Below are 22,776 nucleotides of genomic sequence, written 5' to 3'. Positions count from 1 at the left end.
TAATATACAACATATGTGAACACGGCCGTCTTTTCTAACAATCGCTCTAGTCCCAGTGATAGTGGCCTCATTCGTTCTAGATGTATGTAGTTATATTATCCTGAACTGAGGTGTCCATTGCTCTCGATGTATCAAAAACCTCTGATTTATTAATAACTACTTAGTCAGACTTACTTTCCGTGATTTCGAGATTTAACAGCGGCTAATATACGTACCTAAACGTACCTAACAAAATGTATAAATAACAAACTCCAAGTATGCCGGGATTATTTGAAAAAATAAAGACATACTTTCACACGTCGACTAACATAAGTAATAACAAGTAAAAAAGTCACTTACTCAAGCCTAATGATATGATTCTCAGGTAAAGTATCTTCTAATTTTCTTTTTAGGGCTTTTAACCTAGAATGCGCTAGAACTGCGATCTTCGAGTCATCCGCCTCCAGCGCCGGGCTGTCTCTGAAGACTGCTATTACGCCCTTAGGATGGTTGCCGGTTGATAGAAGGTCTGCGAAAAGTATAATGAATCGAATAATCTAGAAGTACCGAAACATGTTAAGACATAAGAGCATTAAAATAGTTATTTACAAAACTATTTTTAAAATTCTTAATTTCTCTGTCAAAAGCGTATAACAGTTAGAGCTCGTTCCCACTATGTCGGATGTCGGGACGACTTTTAATCGGATGTCGGCGCCTCTGTTCAAACTAGTCGGCTGTCGGGACCATTTTTAATCGGGTGTCGGTGCCTCTGTTTACAGTGTTCACACTAGTCGGCTGTCGGCCACGACCGCAGCTGGTGCCATTTGAGGTTCTCATTTGACGCGCGGGAGGCACAGGGGGTGCGGCGCGGGCGGGGTCGGCCCGACATCCGACATCATGTGAACAGCGCCGCCGACACGATTTTTTTCCGGACGGAGGGCTGACAAAACGCACGATATTTTATGTCGGATCCGACACAAAATCGTTGTCGTTCGTGTGTGAATAGCTTCATATAAAATGTTCTGCCGCTACGACACCCGATCAAAAATCGCCCCGACATCCGACATAGTGGGAACGAGCTCTTAGAGTAAGACCAAGGTCTGTCTGTAACCGTTTCGATAGCACACGCAGTGCAAGTGTTATTTATACGTCATAATTTCATAGAAGTAAGCACACGTGGCGCAAGGCGTGTGCTCGGTGTGCTATCAAAATCGTTGCAGACTTATTTTAGTCTAACTCTTTAATCAATAAGTACTTCTTGCAGAGTTTCAAGTTTGAAATGTCTCATAGTTAGTGTCTAAGCGGTATCGCTTGTGGCGAATTTTACTAGTGTTACAACATCTAACCATAAAATCCCTTGTATGTTCTCTACAAAAAAAACTACAAGGAGGAGAATACGAGAAATACTTGTATCACACATTTTTCGTTAGGGAAAATAATGTGTGCTTATTTGGAAACCTATTCAAATAAACTCGCGGTACATGAAACTAGGAAATCCAGCACCCGACACTGCTCAAACGTCAAACTTCTCACCACAACCGCAGAAGTTGGCACTGCAAGCGACTGCACATGGTGTATACGTAAACATGAAGATTCGACGTGTACATCGTAATATGCTTGCATTTTAATCTTTCGATACCCAGCGCAACTTAACGACCGTTCTGAGGCCTTAAAACAAACTCTTTGTAACATCTCAGGATATGATAGTAATTCATTAAGATGAGAGAAAGACCCACGCGAAATCGCCTTTTCATACAAACGTAGTTCTCATTCTGGATATTAACATTATTAAAAATATTTTGACACAATTTGTTGTATATCAACCACACCTATGTCCCTATGCCTGATTTTTTTCGAAATTTAACTAAGTATTATAGAAGTTAGGAGCATTTAAAGATTTGTATGAGATCTGTTTTTCGCTCCTTTTTTTTTTCATACATAATATTTTCCATAATGTCAATATCCAGAGGAAAATGGAGACTACGTTCGTATGGAGAAGCGACCGTCCCATTTTCTCTAAATGCATTGATTCACAGCTACGGTCGTAGTACTGCTTCATAGCCGATGTTGGGTTACACGTGATGTAGCCGAAATACCTTTATTTGTCCTACTTGATTAGATTTTTTTTCTAAAACGATTTAAAGAGTACAAGACATTCTCTTTCTCCCTTGGCTGGCTTAATTAGATGCTTCTAACTTGTCTCATGTTTTATAAACCTAATACCAATGCATGTTAGCTATGCTAATAACAAATTTTCAGGAACAAAAGCAAAGGAAAATAGGAATTATGAATATCTCACAACTTTCGTGGTTTTAAATAATGCTCCTAAATTTCCTTTAAATCCGCACTTTTTGATATTCCAATCAAAACGATAATGAAAGAGCGACTTAAATTTTCACTACAAATGAAGGGTACTTGGAGTTGGAGGGCGATGATGCCACAAAATGTTTAGTGATATTACGTCGAAATTTAATGCACTTTTTACGGCACAGCCATGGGGAGGCACAATCCGACAATGTTATTACATAATTTATTATGCTCAAAAATATTGTAAATATTTTTTTCTACTCGTCGAGTATAATCTGTGTATTACGACTTCATATGCAACACTACAACCTTACTCTTTTCAACGTTGGATAGTCTATGGCACTTCCGACTTAAGCATAAGAATTTTATCGATACGGTTTAGTCAAGTATAAAATTTTTGAAAATAGAACTTCATACATTTCAGTAAAATATTTCTTGTTTAAGCAGACTCGATTCAATGCAAATTAGCCTACTTAAACACGCTGCTGCGTCGCATCTGCTTTGTGATTGGTTGGCCAACAATTGCTTCATAAGTCATAAACGCGCATGTGACACCCTTCGTATAGCAACATCCATATCCTACGAAAACCGCTTAGCGTTGCTTGTTAGTCTCCATAGGCTACGGTGGCCAAAATCGAGAAAAAAACTGTCTTAAAATTGAATTTAGCGCGGAGCAGGTACCAGGGCCTCATGAGTTACGAGGAGGTGTCGTTGACCAACCCGCCGGGGGCGCTAGGCCCGGCGGCCGGGGCGCGTACGAGTATGAAGGTATCGCGGGCTGCGGCAGCTCGCGTATATTAGCTGTATACTTTTGGTTTGTTTACCTAAGTATATGATTCTACTAGTTGAAAGTATTATTTTTTTTGTCTCGTAGAAAAAGTATTGTATACAATAGTGATATAATCAAGCTTTTCAATCTCGTACCTTAACCTAAGCAACTCAGCAAGCTTCGTTGCTTAAACACGGTACTCGACTGAAAAGCTCTCTATTATATCACGATTGTATAAAATACTATTGCAACACACTTGCTCGTAACGTGGAAGTTATTGAACCACTTTTAGGATCATAACCCTAGTATATATTACACACGCGTGATTTCTTATTATATTATCGCACTTGTGCGGTAATGTATGATAATCCGATCAAGTTAAGATTGTAACTAATTGCTAATAATACGTATGGAGACGGAGCCTTCTTAAATTGGTCGAGTAGATTTTACAACAAAGGCTGGAGAGCGCCGGGGCCCCGCCGGCTGCCGGTAAGTAGTAGACTTAACAATTCAAATTTGATTAATGTGTACTTATTTCTTCGCAAGTGTGTTGAAAAACGTCGTATGAAACACGTGTGCATTGGTCATTACACACATCGGTTTTCTTATTGCGCACTCGCTTTCAGCTCGCGCGCACAATATCGCCTCGTGAGTAGTGACCAACGTAGCACACATGTATCACAATGTACTATTAAAGATCGCAATTTTCTGCATAAGTACAAATTTAAGGATAATTAAAATACTTTGTGTTTGGATTATTACTTAGGTACGCATCTCAAATTAATTGTTAAGTTTAGGTAATATAAAAATATAGGTGTATAATCTAATATTCCATTTAGCTTGCACAATAAATTTAACTCACTATCTTTCTTAATATGCTTTTTATTACTTCTGACCCAATGGACATTACCTATTTTCCCCCTTCATTAAAAATAATACCAGGGCGGTAGAGCTTCCTCATTTATCACATAATATAGCTATAATGTAGCTCCATTTTAACCTCATTTTGTACCGGCCACTAATCCTTTCATGGGTCGGTATTAAAACTAGATAAAGCCTGACCAGTAATATATGAATGATCACGCGGTTGCGGAATTTCACTGACTAAATTTTTCATACTACACTGAACTGTCACCCTACATGAGAATAACAGCGCCCTCTTGACAATGATCATATATTACTGGTCAGGCTTTACATACTCTTTCACACTTAGATGCCCAAATTTTCTTCCTCGTGGGAACGATACTATTTTTCACATAGCTTGGGTGCGGTAACAGCTGTTATCTCAATACATATATTTCGTTTTAAGGTTATAAATTGTATGGAAGAAAAAGCGCGGGAAACGTGAAACGTGGCGGTTGTGTTTTGGTTTCTCGTACATTTAATTAAATTTAAAATAAGCTTAAGATCAGTGAATTGGTAATTTGTATATATTTTAGATAGTATTACATGTAAATATTGTTGTTTCTTGTATATATTGTAACATTCATTCATATTAGGTAAGTCTTTTGTAATTCTTTACAATGGGGGAGGATGATCCTCCCGACCCTGGAGGGGAAAACCTCCAGGTGGCTATTAATGTTGAAATCGAATCCAGCATGGACACAGATACATCCGTAAACAATAAAAACGATTTGAAAAGAAAAGTATATAAAAATAAGAGGTGTAAAGATTGTAACAATAAGAGAAAGCGAAATGCTGGTGAAGAATATGTTTGTGAGTGTGAAATTGTACAAAAGACCCAAGCTCATTCTAATACAAATGCGGACACAAATAAAGTAGTTTCTGATAATCAAACAACAAAAGTAGGCAGAAATTTATTTTCAACATCTGATGTTGCACCGTTTACGGTGCACGTTCAATTAAAACATATTACAGATCCTAACTCTTCCCGGCACCCGGTGTCTTTTGGTAGGTTCTTAGTAAAAAACGCCCTCAAAAATATTATAAATGGGAGTGTGAAACGTATTGGCAGGACTAGAATTTCTATGGCTTTTGCAAATCATATCGATGCTAATTTGTTTGTGACCAATCCTCAACTTGACAAAGAAAATTTAACAGCGTACATACCATCATTTTCAGTTACGCGCATGGGCCTAGTCCGTGGTATTCCATCACAATGGTCGGAGGAGGAAATAGTGTCGAACATTTCCGTGCCCACTGGGTGTGGAAAAGTACTTAAAGTTAGGCGTTTGAACCATATAGTTACAGTTAATGGTTCCGTTTCATGGCAACCCTCTGAAACAGTTGTCCTTACTTTTGATGGCCAAGTTTTACCAAAGCGGGTATTCTCTTGCTACAACTCACTGCCTGTTGAACTGTATATTTTTCCCACAATTCAGTGTTTCAACTGCACTAAATTTGGACATACAAAGACTAATTGTAGATCAAGACCCAAGTGCTTTAAGTGTGGTCAACGTGGTTACATGCCGGTCATACCTGTTCTGTGGAGGAAGAAGATGCCATTTGCTGCTTATGCAATGGTTTTCATTTCACCACAAATAGGGCTTGCCCAGAGCACAAGAGACAGAAGGATATTAAAATAACTATGGCTAATAATTGTATTTCGTATGGTGAAGCTGTTAAATTACATCCAGCTGTTTCAAAATCATTTGCCGATGTCCTTCTGACACAATCACCGCCACAGTCACAGTTTCAGCCAAATTTACACCGTAGTGTCCATAATCCAGCCCCGGGTACAACCACGCAGTCGCATAGTTATAAAAAGACAGTTTTTTTGAAACCACGTACAGTTAGAAAACACACAACAGGGTACGATGTAGCTGCTCACAATGCTTTAATTAAAGATTATATCATTCCATCTCCTCAAAACGGCTGTGCACTACAGCAAGAGTCTCTTAAAGATAATGTATCAGTAGCTGAGGAAATACAAGCATTAATTAATCATTTATCTCAGTCTAATGTAAGAATACCGTCCTACGTTGCCCCCATGCTTGAAGAACTTGTTTCAACTATTAAAAATAATGGCCAAAATTGTGCAGTGGAACTGCAGAAGCATAATTAATAAAAAAACAAGATCTAATTCATTTATTAAACAAATTTCAACCCTTTGTTTTTGCCCTCTCTGAGACATGGCTCAAGCCTGGAGCTCTTCTTAGAGTTACGGGATATTCATGTCTCAGAGAGGACCGTCCTGGCGGATGGGGTGGAGTAGCTCTACTCGTCAGGAATTCCATATCATTTTCACCTTTTCATCTTTCATCCCATAGCGATGATTTTTCAATTGTTGCTGCTATTGTAAATAACATCTGTATCATTTCTGTATATATTCCTCATCCATCGTCATCCATTTTTGTTGAGCTTGAACAAATAATTTCTTCTCTTCCTAGGCCCGTTTTAATTTTAGGAGATTTTAATTCACATCACCAGGTTTGGGGTAGTTCATCGTCTAATTATAATGGAGATCGCCTCATACATATCTTAGATGAACACAATCTTTGTATTTTAAACAATGGCTCTCCAACTCGCCGAACAGCTCCAACAGAGTCAATTAGCGCTATTGATTTATCAATTTCGTCAGTCGATCTTGCGTCATCTCTCACTTGGCATACTCTGGAGTCAACATATGGGAGTGATCACTACCCTATCATTATTACATTTCCATCTTCTATTCCGCCATCTCCAAAACCTAGCCCTAGGCTTAAGTATAATTTAAGTAATGTTGATTGGAAACTTTTCAAAGCCCGTGTAGAGGAGAAATTGTTATGTTTACCAGCCATAGATGATAGTAATGTAGTTACTTGCTCTGTTGCTTTAGCCGAGACACTGACTGAAGCAGCTGATGAAATTTTCCCGATAAAAAACAGTGCATCGGGTAAAATACCTTCTCCGCCTTGGTGGGATGATGATTGCTCTCAAGCAATCAGAAACCGCAAGGAGGCTGCTGTTTGCTAAAATCTCTTTGCCAAAACCTGCAACTAGTATGTTAATTGGAATGAGATTGGGTCACGTTTGTACACCGGAACACCTGAAACGACTAAAACGCGTGGCCAGTTCTGCATGTACATGTGGAGCTGATCCCGCTGATCTTAATCATATATTCTTTGCATGTAACCTATATGACCGTTCTATATTATTAAGACAGCTTTCAGATTTGAAAGTTCCGTTTCCCACATCTATTACAACACTCCTGTATATTAATGATTCTTCCATATATATTTAAATCATTATATTTATTTATCTCACGTCATAACATTAAACTTTAACTTACTATAATTTACCTTTTCCTGATCCTTTTCCAAAATTCCGAATTACCCGTTATCCCTTATTGTATGTAATCCTTTAATTCCGTTTCCCCGTTTTACTCGTTTGGCTGAATGCGCCAGGAGCGCGATACCATTAAAAAAAAAAAATTGTATGGAAATGACAGCTGTCACTGTACCTTTTTTATGATGAATAGGCAATCGTTTGACCACTATCCTACCTGATGCCACCTAAAGGGCTTATTACACTTTGCTAAATTTTGTGACTAACAAGAGGGACGCCGTTATACGTGAGACGCGATAAGAGATACATCCTATCGTTTCTCACGTATAGCGGCAAAGGAGGAGCCCGAGCGATATCTTACCGTACAAATCTTTCTGCCATTTTTTGCGGGGGGAAACGTGCACACAGTCGCACTTCTCGCACACTTACATACAAAATTCAATCTATAATGACGACACAAATATATAGAAAATGCCACACTACTCTGACAAATGTTGCACACCTCGATCTGTTTTTGTGTACGGACGAGTCACAAAGTGTCACAGCACGCACACTAACACATTTTCGCCGAAGAATTTTATTGCAATCTGAGAGATGAGAAGTCGGATTTGTCGCTCAACCGATCCGAAATTTGTACTGGGCGAGCAAAATCGATAAATCCAACAATAGGGAATATTACGCGAAACTGCTCTGGCGCCAGGGCGCCACTAACACAATCTGAGGGTCTGTCGTGAAACAATAAAATTTCTTTACCTAACATCTCTGTCACTCTTGCATATTCGAGCGATAAAGAGGTAGATAGCGAATTTCCGGATTCGCGTTTCCCGGTAGGTCCTCTGTAAGCAAACCGCCTTGATGCATCAATGTCATATTTTATTATCTCTGAAAACTTGTCAAAAACCTGTTAAAGGTACAGTATGTATAAGTTACTCTATGGCATAGACCTAGCATTACATAGACCAGCTATACGCGTGCGCCCGTAAGGGATAGACATAGATGACGTCATAAACGTGGGGATACCATATTGGTAAAAATTACCCCAATATTTGATATCACGTTGGGGCGATTACCCTGGAGGCAAAGTTAGCTTGTTTCACGGTATTAAAAAATTGTTAAATAAAATGTCAATGGGCCGTTCTTTTTAGGCGTATAAACAATGAAATACCTCCTATAATTCGCGCAGGTGGTACAAAACGAAACATGTTTAGTAAATAAAACGTAAAATAAAATGTATTATGGGTTTTAATTTAAAGAAATCACAAATGGCAATCACACCAATTAATGTACACCACATTTAATCTTCACAACATTTGTTTATTTATTTTTTGGAATTAGAAGTACGAAAAAACTTCGAGGTCAAAATTACCCATAAAATTATGATATTTTCATCTGGTATCCCTAACATGATTGTTATGCAGCTAAATTAAGAAGAAGTTTAAAAATGGCTGACCTCAGACTCTTACCTACCTACGTAATTTGGGCGGATCATTTTACAAATAATGTTTTGTTAATTTGCGTAAATAATAGCGATATTTTTATTGAAATCGTTTGATTCTACATTGCTTTGAGTGTAACGTAATTTTATGATGTTATTCTCACATATTGCGTTAAGAGAAAGGTGTAAAATACCGTACTTACGTGTGAAAGGTTATGATCTCATATTTTTGCTCAGAGCGGCTATTACAGCCGATTACAGAACAATTCACCAGTATTTTATCAAAGTTCAAGCATTCAAAACGCTAACCATCACTATATTTCATAAGAGAAAGCACAATTTCATACAAAACAACGATAATTAAACAAGCAACGAACAAACATGACATGTCACGTACTTATTTGTTTGCCACAACCTCGGTTGTGGCAGCGGTGGAAAAGTGAAACTATGACAAGGACAAACAATAACAGCGCTTTCTCTGCTACTCCTACTGAAAGATACATAAGACTATCCCGTTCGGTCATTTTCCCCCACTCCTCATGACCGATCCAGTTATACTAGATTCATGCTCTATGGTTTAATAAAAAGGCTAGTCCTGCACTCTGGTGGCAGAACATTGCAGTAATTACATGAGACTAAAATATAATAATTTCGTGTTTAAATGTAATTAAACGTATGATATGTAAAAAAATACTTACATGTGAAATGTAACTCCATCTTTTTGTAAATTGGATATCCCCGACCTCTTTTTACAACAAAAAAAACCGAGCAATTAGGCATTTTTTATACTGCAATGTTCACTCGCGCGACAGAATTCTGTCTAGTTTAAAAAATCTAGATCTAGATCGCTAGATCAGTTGTTCTTGTATCTCGGCAGAGGGGAAATAGTGCGAATGCTGCCTCCCTTCCATGTGTTGCTCGAAGTTCATTACTTTTAATTATAATACTGTCATTGATTTGATGTTGACTATTAGCCTCAGCCCGCGACACAATCAACCGAAATGGTGGCGAAAACAGAGGTACCTACCTAATGTTATTATATGAAAATATTTACAGATATCGTAAGTTGGTCCTTATAAGTATGTCGATTATATTAAAAAAGCCATTTTTTATCAAAAGAGACGTGTCCAAAGTCAGTAAGGCGTTACCGCCATAAAAATACAATGAGAAATCCATCCCAACAACGACCAACAATGGCGTATTTTTCTCTGGAAACGTCACATCTTTTAATGTCTGTTGAAAAATTTGCAACTCATCAAAAAAGGATAATTATAAAGTTTCCGCGAGGAAATTGTATGACAAAAGGTACACTTGGATATTCGAAGAGAAAATTACGTGATGACACGATGGTAGCGCGTTAGAAAACTTTTAATAGGTCAAAGTTATGGTAACTACCTACCTTATGCTAACAAGCGAGGAATTTATTGGTCGTAACAGTTTTCTACGCTAGAAGATAATAAAAGGCGCAATTTCCAGTTTGACTAAAGTTTTACTAGGTATGACGCCATAAAACTGAAGGATATTATATACCTACTCGTATTATTGTTGAAATAATAGATCATAATTTCAGAGCACACTAGCACAGCGAAAATAAGTATAGGTAGTTCAAAAGAAAATTTTGTTTCTCAGGTCACTGTAAGTATTAACAGATTTGTAACAAATGATTCGATTAATGCTGTGCCGTTTTTTGCGATTCTCAAATTTATGCTGGACCCAAGATATATGTAATTCCGCATAAGATAAGTAAAGTTTAAGAAAGAAACGTAACCCGGAAAATCAAGAAAAAATTATGCTAGAATAGATGGCGCCATACCTTTGGCCTGTACTCGTGTAGAAGCGACACCGTTTGATATTTAGCAATTTTAACACATATTATCAGTGAAAGAACATTATATTTTTATTCATTTTTATTTTTAGGTTTAATATTGTGTCGAAAGATGGCAGTAAATTTACTGTGACTACAAAATTTACTATGACAATAAAGCCTCTATACACTCTATTATCTTTGGCGGGACTAAATATTTTTTCACAGATACATATATCCTCTCTCACCTTGTGTGCTTGGATTGTAGAAAACATTGACTAAGAGCTGAGAGCTACTAAAAATTTTGACTGAAAAAGTACTCTGGGTTTTCTAAGATTTAATGCAGTAACATAACGACCTATATAAACGTTTACATTCTTTAAGTATGTAAAAGCTCTCGTGAGTCGAAATCAAAATATCATTATTAAAACACTATGTATTATTATGTGATTATTATCTTCTAATTGCAGTGTTACTGCCTGCCTGCCTGGTTTTCGGTAGATTCAGCTGCTTCTGCAACTTTAATGTCCTAAAAGGTACATCTATCTAAGGTATATAGTATCGTGCTACTTACCTAAAGCTAATTCGCATTGGATCTCGACAGGACTGCGCAGAAGGTGAGTGACATCAGCGCCGCCAGCGTGCGCTTCTAACGCTAACGAATTGAACGCTTTCTGCACCTCGGCCAGCCGACCGCGCTGCTCTTCTCGGTCCACCAAATTGCTGAACCTGATCCACACAACATTTAAATGCTTTAGAACGATAAAATAAAGCATGATAATATATAGGTATAATAAAATAACAAAACATGTAATGTGCTTCTAATGGTATTCAGTATTCACTTATATTTTAAAAATGAACGAATACATCAAAGTAGATACATACTAAGTACTTAATGTATCATGTTATACGAGTATGTGTAAGGAGATTAAGAAGTAACTATTTTGTGATCCATTAATAGTAGACTGCCACTTATAACGTCTCCTTCAGTAAATTGAAAATTTTTAAAATATGGATAATTATAAAACTACTAACAACTAACTAAAGACAGAGAAAGAAGTCATCGTTCAAATTGATTGCTTCTGTTTTATACCTATTCTAAAACCTCGTATTTAGTTAATTGACGTAATTAAGTTTCCTTTATTATCCATTCAATTAATAATCATTTTCAATCAGTTTAAAAGTTTCCGGTAGCGCAATCAATTAAATAAGATCACTTTAGCGTACGCATCAATTTAAAATTAATTTCCTAAGTGACAAGGTATTTTATTGTAGATTTCAAAATTTAAAAAAAACTGACTCTGACTCGACTGACTGGGTAGGGCGGTAGTTTCACGCAGAATAGTATGTTTCTGTACATACCAAATTCATATCATTTCTTAAGCCGTCGATTCATTCATTTATAACAACGAGTTGTTTTGTTCACAAAACAACAAAAAAATACATTTCTTGTATTAAGCCCCCTTTAATTTTGTATAAAACTGTATAGAGTACTTTTTAGGGTTCCGTACCCAAAGGGTAAAAACGGGATCCTATTACTAAGGCTCCGCTGTCTGTCTGTCTGTCTGCCGGTCTGCCTGTCTGCCTGTCCGTCTGTCACCAGGCTGTATCTCATCTACCGTGATAGCTAGACAGTTGAAATTTTCACAGATGATGTATTTCTGTTGCCGGTATAACAAAAAAATACTAAAAACAGAATAAAATAAATATTTAAGTGGGGCTCCCATACAACAAACGTGATTTTTTTGCCGTTTTTTGCGTAATGGTACGGAACCTTTCGTGCGCGAGTTCGACTCGCACTTGGCCGGTTTTTTAATTAATGAAAAAAATCGTCCTTAAAGCAGCCTTACGTTTCTCCTTCAAAACTTTTTTTCAGACAATAAATGTCTGTAGAAGAACGTGTAACAGGCGCCGTTCTGAGTTCTTACAAATCTGTCAAAAGCGATCCCAAATAACTTTTACAATAATGTAAATAAATTGAATCGATATACTCATTCCATCAATTTCCTTGGCAGCCGATCTCGCAAATGATAACCTGCTGTTCCTTTCACGTGTAGCAATATTTATGTGCAAGGTAGCCTCTTTCCATCCGCTAAATTATTTATTTTACGATCCTACTGAGTGTCCGGATCCCGTTTCAAGGAAACAGCCATAAATTGTCATAGCCTAGATAGAGAAGTGTAAAGGTTTTCCTTAAGCACTCAAGGGATATATCCTTCAGAGAAGAGAAACAAGGTTATTATATTGCCAGGTCGCTGGAACATGTTGATAATGTTGGGAACACAGGTTGCACCTAGTTATTAATTCTTTAGTTTATAAAAAAATAATTAGCCTATACAATACGTCTCACTGCTGGGCATGCGTGAGAGAGTTTGGGCTTATAGCCCCTACGATGGCCCAATGCGGGTTGGGTACTTCACATACACCTTTGAATTTCTTTGCAGATGTATGATGTATGCAAGTTTTTTCACGATGTTTTCCATCAACGAAGAGCTAGTGGTAAAAATGAAAAACCGGCCAAGTGCGAGTCGGACTCGCGTTCCAAGGGTTCCGTACATTACACAATTTTTAACAATGTATTTTTTAAGTGAAATGTCTTTAAAAAACCCGTAGGGGTCGGATCAAGTAGTTAAGTCTAACAAGAAATAAGTAGTTAAGTCCGACTCACGCTTGACTGCACATTTCTAATAGGTTTCCCTGTCATCTATACATATCATACATGTCATATCTACAGAACTATTTTGAGTATTTTTTCTAAAATTGTCTTCGGTTACCGCGATAGTTACTCATGAAATAAAACTACCCGTCACCCGTTGACCACGAACGCTGTAAAGAGTTCGAAACGTCGGGATGTATTATAAATTCAATATACGCGATATAATCCGTTTTCATATTTTATTTTTTCTAAATTTTTGACCCAGTAGTTTCGGAGATAAAGGGTTATTTTTTGCTTATTTTCTTGAATAACGTCTAAACTGTTTATCCTAATATTATTAAAAAAAAATTGATGTTCTCACAATTAGCTCTTTCATTTGATACGTCACACGATATAGTTTTTTATTTTCTCATTTACCCCCGAAAAGTGGCCCCCATGTTTAAAACTTATTTGTTTACGTTACATGTCCGTCTTGGGTCACCTACGTGTACCAAATTTCAACTTAATTGGTCCAGTAGTTTCGGAGAAAATAGGCTGTGACAGACGGACAGACAGACAGACAGACGCACGAGTGATCCTATAAGGGTTCCGTTTTTTTCTTTTTGAGGTACGGCACCCTAAAAATGATTATAAAGAGTGAAGAATATATATATATATATATATATATATATATATATGACCAAGAAACAAATCCACTCAAGTGGAGTCACACACATCAAAGCTCTAATCACATCAAAGGAATATGGTTCAAATAGGGTTTCAATTAATCGTAATAGATTATTAACATTGCGGGTTATTTAGACCTTATATCCTGATATTGGGTTCGCACGGGCCGCGGTTACTAGCAACGTGTCAACCTCTTCGCTTCGCCAGGTGCCCGATATTATGATTTTACAATTAGTTACGGTTTTGAATTTGATCTTATTTTCATACGACGTTGACGAACGCTCACGCTTATTGGTGCATTCGAATTGAAATATAAGTCGTGCGTGGTATACGCGCCAATAGGTACCAAAACCAGTTCAAAATTATAAATATATAGTTGAATATAGGCTGACATATATATATATATATATATTTCAGCCTATATTACAGAGGGTGTGCGCATAGCCATGCGTAAAAGAGACCGTGCCTTCAGACGTTTTAAGCGTGACCGCTCTGATGAAAACTGGACGCTCTTTAAAACCGCCCGCAACAGGTGCAACCAGATGGTGCGTTCAGCGAAGCGGCGGTTTATTCATCAAAATGTAACCTCATCTTCCATGGCTAATATTTGGAAGTTTCTGAAGTCTCTAGGTTTGGGCAAACCTGTAAGTCAATTTGATAGTACCTCTTTCTCCCTTTCTGACCTTAACAAGCATTTCTCGTCTGCCCTCTCCGTTGATGACAATGTCAAAATTAACACCCTTTTTGAAGTTTTGGCCCTACCTTCGATTGGCGCGGTCTCTTTCTCTTTCTCACTCACTACCCAATCAGAGGTTAAGGCTATCATTAAGTCAATTCAATCCAAGGCAGTTGGTTGTGATGATATCGGTCGGTATATGATAGTATCTGTCCTTGACTGCGTGCTTCCTATACTGACTGATATCATCAACTTCTCGCTTTCTAACGGCGAATTTCCATCTCTCTGGCGCAGGGCGTTCGTCATACCTCTACCAAAAATCAATAACCCCTCTTTAGTAAGTCATTTCCGGCCCATTTCCATACTCCCGTTTCTGTCGAAGATCGCTGAAGCGGTGGCTCACAAGCAGCTGTCTAGGTTTATTTTCTCAAACAAACTTCTGAGCCCCTTTCAGTCAGGTTTTCGGCCGGGACATAGCACCTGTACTGCGCTGCTTAAGGTGACTGAGGACATCAGACGTGGCATGGAGAATCAAATGGTCACTGTACTTATCCTTGTAGATTTTTCAAACGCATTCAACACTGTTGACCATCAGATTCTCCTTGCCCTTCTTGAGCACCTCAATGTGTCGCCTGGTGCGCGAAATTGGTTCTCGGCTTATCTTTGCGGACGTCAGCAAGCGGTACGAGTTGATCGTGCTTTGTCGGAATGGTGTGACCTAGCCACTGGCGTGCCTCAAGGAGGTATCCTTTCACCACTACTGTTCTCCATATTTATTAATTTTATTACTCCTGACCTTCGCTGCTCGTACCATCTTTACGCCGACGACCTGCAACTCTATGACCATTGTAGCGTTACTGACCTAGCTGCTACTGTTGACAAATTAAATCTAGACCTCTTACATATCCAGCGATGGTCTGAGAAGTTCGGTCTGTTTGTTAATCCGTCTAAGTGTCAGGCCATTGTCATAGGTAGCGAACGCCAGCTCGCGAAAATAGATTCTACACCCCCCGTATATTTTAATGGCACTCCGATTCCTTACAGCCAGAGTGTAAAAGACCTAGGCGTCTATTTAGACAGCACCCTGAGTTGGAAGATACAGGTAGCTGAAATTTGCCGAAAAGTCACTGGATCTCTACATGCCCTTAACAGACTTAAACACTTTTTACCCGTTAAAACAAAAATATTATTAGCACAGACATTAATCCTACCCATAATTGACTACGGTGATGTGTGTTATCCAGACTTAAATGAAGAGCTCTTAAACAAGTTAGATCGTTTACTAAATAACTGCATTCGTTTCATTTTCTGTCTTCGTAAATACGACCATGTCTCCTCTTTCCGCTCTAAACTCGGCTGGTTTCCTATACGTGTTCGTCGAAATATTCGCATGCTTTGCACCCTCTTTTCTGTTATTAATGATCCCCAATCTCCCGAATATCTCAAATCTTTCTTCAACTACTATGGTGTTTCTCGTGTCCGTCAACTTCGCTCTACTGGCAACCTTTCTTTGTCCATACCATCTCACCGAACAGGTTTCATGTCCTATTCTTTCTCTATTCAGGCAGCTCGCCTTTGGAATAGTCTCCCTGTTAAAATTAGACAGTGTCCGAATAGATTTGCATTTAAAAAATCCTTACGTGAGTACTTTGCTGGCAGAACGATGAATTCTTAGTGTTTCTGTTTTGAAAGTTTCATCTGATATCTTATGTATTTGTATGTATGTATATTGTATGTATTTATATGAATATTATATATACAGATATATGTATGTATGTCTATGCCTATCCATTATTTAACTACTTGTATATATGTAATCACTATGTTGCACCGCCTACAAATTATCTGCTTTGCCCGAAGGTTGACTGGTAGAGAATGCCTCATAGCATTAAGTCCGCCTTTTGTACGATTGTATTTTCTTTTGTGCAATAAAGATTAAATAAATAAATAAATAAATAAATATATTCTTCCCACTGCTGGGCACAGGCCTCCTCTTAACTATGTAAAGTAAAGTAAATCTTTATTTCAGTACATATTTGATGTGATATTCTGATATTATGCATACATAATAATCATAAAACATAATATAAGAAGGTACTCGAATAATATAAATCAGAAATAATTTATACATGGTTCCTACACTAGGAAGAACCTGTCCTGTATGTAGCCAACACAGTTACGAGTATTCTAACGACATTTAGGTGGTTGTCACACTGCCGCCGCGTCTCGTTGCGAGACGCGGAGCAACGGACTCGCATGCGGAGACAACGCACCAACGTCCGAGTTTTCTCCGCATCTCCGTCCGGAGCTGCGATGCGCGACGTCCCGCGTCTTCCGTCTCGCGTTCATTTCACATTCGAACAGTAAGGTGAAAACAGTCACTGTTTGTCGATAAAACGGAAACGGAACTTATTCGGAACGCTGCGGTGATACTTTCAGTTTGGTTTTTGTACAATCGAGTCATAAAACGCAGAAGACACTGGGTACACCCCTATTTACAAACCAGACCTATAAATAGGTCTTTTGCTAGAGATTACCAAGTTTTAAGGCAACACGAAGAATAAAATTTAATTGCACCCGTATGGGCCGTATGTCAACCGCGTCATTTGATTATTTGCTAAGCAAAATTGGAGTGATTATTACTGGCGCGGACACAAATTTTTGAAGAAGCTTTGGCTTACATTCAAGTTGATTCAAGTAAGTAATAATCTACTTCAATCTTTAATTATACTCTTATAAGAATTCCTTATATTTAGATTATGATTAAAACCGATACTATAAAACTAAATACATTTGGAATTAAATAAAAACAATATTTCGAATAAGTAACTTTGGACGACTTTCAATTTCAAAAATAAACTTATCGACGTCGATATCCATTGCGCCTACGTCCTTGCACTAAAATCCGTACGGCACTGCGGAGCTCGGTGTGACATACCCTGCGGCACGCACCGCGTCTCCGTCCGAGCGCGCGAGTCGTTGTGCGTCTCGCACCTCCGCGCGTCGAGGCGTCCAGTGTGTCGTACCATGCGATTTTTCTATACAAAATCAAGATTTTACATACAAAGTTAAAAAACGCATCAACGGACGCCGCTGCGAGATGCGGAGCAGTGTGACGACCGCCGTAGCGCGAAAGTTAACATGTGGGAGAGGGATTGGGCTATAGTCCCCGCGCTAGCCCAATGCGGGTTGGGGATTTCGCATATATACACCTTTGAATTTCTTCGCGGATGCATGCAGGTTTCCTTACGATATTTTCCTTCACCGAAAAGCTAGTGATAAATATCAAATGAAGTTCCGAAAAACTCATTGGTATATACGAGCCACGATTTGAACCCGCGACCTCCGGATTGAAAGTCGGTACGTCAGATCCACTCGGCCACCACCGCTTCAAAATCATAACATATTGTTAAATTAGAATCGGCCTCCAGCGGTGGCAGCATGGTTCCATTTTTATCGCCTGTCACTATGCCTGTCACTTTCACACTTACATACTTGTTACTTGTTGACATGTGATAAAAATTCGACCGTGCTACGGCCGCAGGCACGGAGTAGGATGGAGATGGCAAGTGGGCGTTCCCGTCTATCCGACACTAACTGTCGCGACCGACTCACTTTATGCACAGACTATGCTCAGTTGTTGTGTAAACTTCATGCTCGAATGACATTCACGTCGTACGTACGCTCGTCTAACAAAAATTGATAATTAAATTTAAAATGCCGTATTGTGCAGTATTAAGCTGCAGACATCACAGCGGTTTAAAAAATCTTTCACGTGGAGGTATTTCCTATCACCGGTGGTTATTTATTTAAATATAATCCGATAAATACGAAAAATCTGTTTCTATTGCATTATTTACGAATGTTCGTTAAGTAAATCTATATTTTATCAGTTAGAACTTAGAGTTCACAGTCCTTTGTCACTATTCTTTACGTTTATCTGGAATATTCGCTATCCTAAATGTCAAATAACTTCGCTACTCAGATGCTGCGCAATGTCGATATTTATATCGATAAAGTTAAAGTTACGATATTTCAAGTTTGATGTTTGGTAGTTCGGTAATAAATTATTATTTTAGACACGTTTCTAATTATTATTTGGGATAATCAATGTCTTAGTAAATATGGCAGCTCTGGTCATCAAGCACTAAGTTAAGTCGGGGTCATTTCATGGCAACCTTTCAAACCTTCGTATTCCTTTACATACGTTTTTGTTTTTTACACCCATCATATTTTCATCGTTAATATAATTAGACTAGGTACTTAATGCACTTATGCGTACAATGCATGCAATGTGCCATGAATAAACGTTTTATATTTTCAATTTCTTTATTATTAATTATTGTAGGTTACCACAAGATGCCGATATTAAAAATAAATGGGTCAATGCTACTGGGCAAGAAAATTAGTTTCCGCAAAAATATAGCACCATTTGCTAGGAGCATTTCTTAGAGAAAGATTTCTGGGGATAAAATTGCCATACATCTCATCTAGCGTCCACACGCCTAAAACTTAGTTACTAATTTAGTAATTATTAGTGACATTCGGGCTCACTTAATTAATAAAAAGTGTTCCGTACCACGCAAACTAGCGTGAAATATTGGAATTTTGCCGCCCCCCTTCCTGATTTGATAGGTCACAATCTTACAATCAAATCAAGTGGGATCGATGAGCCAGTTTCATGTATGCTTTCACACCATACAATTAATTTGACAATTTAATCAGGTTGTCCCGTCTAGATTGCCCTTAAATGCTGCTACAAGTAAATATATTGTTAAAGACGAATACTTACCTATGTAAGTAATTGCAGATTTGTGATCACAAAATAACAGCAATACCGAGTTAATAGACCTTTAAAGAACTATGATTTTATCTGTTTGACTTTAAGATATATTTAATGTTCACATTAACAACCTAGTTGGTCAATTAATAAGAAACAAATTTCTAGTTAGATATTTGTTGTACTGTACTACATATTATTTTTCATACAATCACGATTATCACTACCTATATTATAATCATAAATAAAGTATCATCTAAATGTGTTAAAACATACGGTAATGAAATATCAATACCTAACTGAACACACAAATATCGATAAAACACTCCGATTACACTGTCCCCTCCCTATATCGTCGAATGGAAAGAAGTTCCAACGGTTAGCTACTCGCAGGCGTGTAGAGGTCTCGAAAACACCAGTGTAACGTGACCGTGAGATCCGTAACAAACCATGCGTAATTAGACCTTACTTGTACTGGTTTTTTAGCCCTTTTCTCGCCTGTAATAAGTAAGTGATTTTAAAATTATATAAAATAACGCCATCTGGTGTTGAGTAGTTGTATTAGGTGAACGTTGAGCGAGCTTTTGTGAGATGAATGAGATAATGAAAGAGTCGTATGTCATATAGCTTTGACATTATAATTTAAACCGTCACTCATGTAGCCTACAGTTGATATTCGTTCGAGAAATGTCCACCGGTAATAACTTTTTGGTATGGAAAGTTGCTACGAATCAGAGCAATTTTGTAAGTGTGTGACGTATTTTAACGTGGCTATGAATGTGTGAGTTTAGCGACACTGGTTTTCATACTAAATAGGAGTCATTTCACATCCACTAGTTTATTAATTCGTGGCCGCAGGTACCCAATCGATAGCGAGAAAATGTAATTTACTACCAATTTTCCCGGGTAAGTTTCCGACTATTTAAATTTATTTCAATTCTCCCCTCATCTACTCGAAGGTTAGCTGGAAGAGATCATTTATAGGGATAAGTTCGCCTTTGTATCTCTATTTCTGTAAATTTCATGTAAACCTGTGTTGTGTACTCATAGTGCCGACACATGTTTTTAAATATGTTTTAAATACGCTCAGCAATAAGCAAAAGACAGATGTTTTAAGTTCGAATAAGCCTTCTGATATTTTACAATTATATTTTAATTATCGAATACATTATTTCACGATTAAAAATCGCTAGAGATATATTCAGTCATTACCCTCCAGGGACTAGAAGGAGTTTGTTATCAGAGTTACTCTCAGTGTCACCGCTCACTGCCAAAGTTCTGAATAGTTTGAGCACAATAGGTTTCTAACCACCCCCAAGCGAATAGCTCCTATTATGCTCTCTTGCCTCAAATTTTAAATTATAAATAGTTAAACCACCGACTTTAGCATTATTTAGAATTTCGACGCCTACGTCGACTGTCTGCCGCAGGGACATTTTAGCCTGTTAAGTATTGTGTGGTAAGAACTTAATTTTATAATTTCATGGTGCCGGTAAGAATGTTTTACAAGTACCTACTTGATTTTTGTATTTTTACGAAATGACTGAATATTTAAAAACATAGTTTTACGGTTGCGGTTCGCAATTTATAGCTATTTTTTATAACCGAAGAATTAAATTACTTAAATTCTGGTAATAATTACTTTGATTTGAATAAATATAGGAACTTAAACTCAATTTATGCTTATATGTTCAAAATTTACTTAGGTATTTTCCATACATTCAATAAGTTTGATAAAAATCTGTATTATGTGTTGTATGTGACGTTTTGAACTCGCTGTAGAAATGTACGACTTTGACACTTATTTCTGGCTTTGTACTGCTTTGAAGCAGTTGGTTCCATTCACATTTGAGCCTCATAAAAGCTGAGTTGATATTCGATTTGTATTCTTAATTTCTATCTGTATCTGTACGGGAAATATTTAAAAGTGGAAAGCTTTGACAGCTGCCTTTAACCCAGCACCTAATTAGAGTTCAATATAGAAATTGCAAATAATGTAAACGAACTAATTTACCTTCATTACTTCGTAATCTCGCACTTTAAAAAACAACCATGATCTTATTATATAGGTACTTGAATCTTTTATCGATTTCAAAATTTAGTTAAAATCAATGTTAATTATCAGTGAAAGCAACACTTAAAATCATACGTAAGTACAACGGCTTATGTAAAATTAGGCTAACTGGCTAACTAACGCCATGGTGGTTAGGTGCTCGCAATGCCGATGGTTTACTTAATCATTGACTAAATTATCTTATAACTGCGTAGTTGTAAAAATTATCACAGAAAATAGTGAAAATAACTCAAAGGATAAAACAAAAGTTACCTATGCGCATCTAAGTATATTATAAGGTATCTCTGTTACGCTAATATTAATAATGGCGAGTTTTGATCTCTCAGGAAAGCTAATGTATTTGTTTCCGAAGACCTACTAAGCCCCACTTGCACCATCCCACTAACCCGGGGTTAAAACTTAAAGTTAAACCTGGAGTTACCATGGTTACCAGTACAAGTTGACACGGGGTTTAGGGGTTTAACCGGTTAACCCCGGGTTAGTGGGATGGTGAAAGTGGCGCTAAGATTGCCATCTTTAAATTAGTACTGACATGAAACACTAGTGAATCCTATATCACAACAATGGTCCTATTTTTAACGTTAACGTTTTATTATTGAAGAGCCTACTTGAATTATACTCGTCAGGTCAGAAAATTTATTTATGAGCTTAGATATAATATATGTACTAAATGCTTTTTCTGTATGTATCACATACTCAAAATAATATATGGAGGTATAAACATTTTACACGAATCGCACTTAAACTATCGTGAGACATATTTCAAAATATTTATCAGTACGGTTTTTACTCACTATTATTTTTAGTCGCTTTTGGCGACATGTTTCGGATTCTTTGGGAATCCATCCTCAGGCACGAGTGTCCGCGGCGGTTGTAGGTCGTGCACTGCCCGCGCCGCCCGCCTCGTCGCTCGTTGCGCACGCGCTGATGGGGCGGGGGCGGGGGGCGCGGGGCAGTCCGCAGATGGAGTCGTCAAGTGAAGGTCTGGTAGGGCGGCTGTATCGAACGAAGTCAAGCACACTGCACTCACTATGTCCCCGCGATCGTCACAACACACTTGCCGCTTGACCCTAGGTATTATAGGCTTCCATGCAGGTGGCAACATCCAGCCTCCGTCCCGATTGAAATTAGGGCGGCGTGCAATTTCAATCGCCTCGCGAATCTTACGCGCCGCGAAGAATTAATCTTAATGTTTTGTGCCGCGTAAGATTCGCGAGGCGATTGAAATTGCACGCCGCCCTAATTTCAATCGGGACGGAGGCTGGATGTTGCCACCTGCATGGAAGCCTATAATACCTAGGGTCAAGCGGCAAGTGTGTTGTGACGATCGCGGGGACATAGTGAGTGCAGTGTGCTTGACTTCGTTCGATACAGCCGCCCTACCAGACCTTCACTTGACGACT

General features: G+C 38.0%; 1 protein-coding gene across 1 annotated transcript in view; it reads right to left on the bottom strand.

Moving 5' to 3' along the window:
- Nucleotides 1-22,776, bottom strand: part of LOC134743148 (protein qui-1) — a 133,796-nt gene that overhangs the window by 44,634 nt on the left and 66,386 nt on the right. Inside the window, exons 6-7 of the mRNA XM_063676492.1 lie at nt 11,096-11,250; nt 340-508 (exon numbers count right to left, since the gene is read on the bottom strand). Of these exons, the coding sequence (XP_063532562.1) occupies nt 340-508; nt 11,096-11,250 (324 nt within the window). The remainder of the gene's footprint in view (nt 1-339; nt 509-11,095; nt 11,251-22,776) is intronic.

Source organism: Cydia strobilella, chromosome 7, assembly GCF_947568885.1.
Source record: "Cydia strobilella chromosome 7, ilCydStro3.1, whole genome shotgun sequence".
Lineage (NCBI taxonomy): Eukaryota > Metazoa > Arthropoda > Insecta > Lepidoptera > Tortricidae > Cydia > Cydia strobilella.
This window is presented reverse-complemented; position numbering and strand designations above follow the sequence as displayed.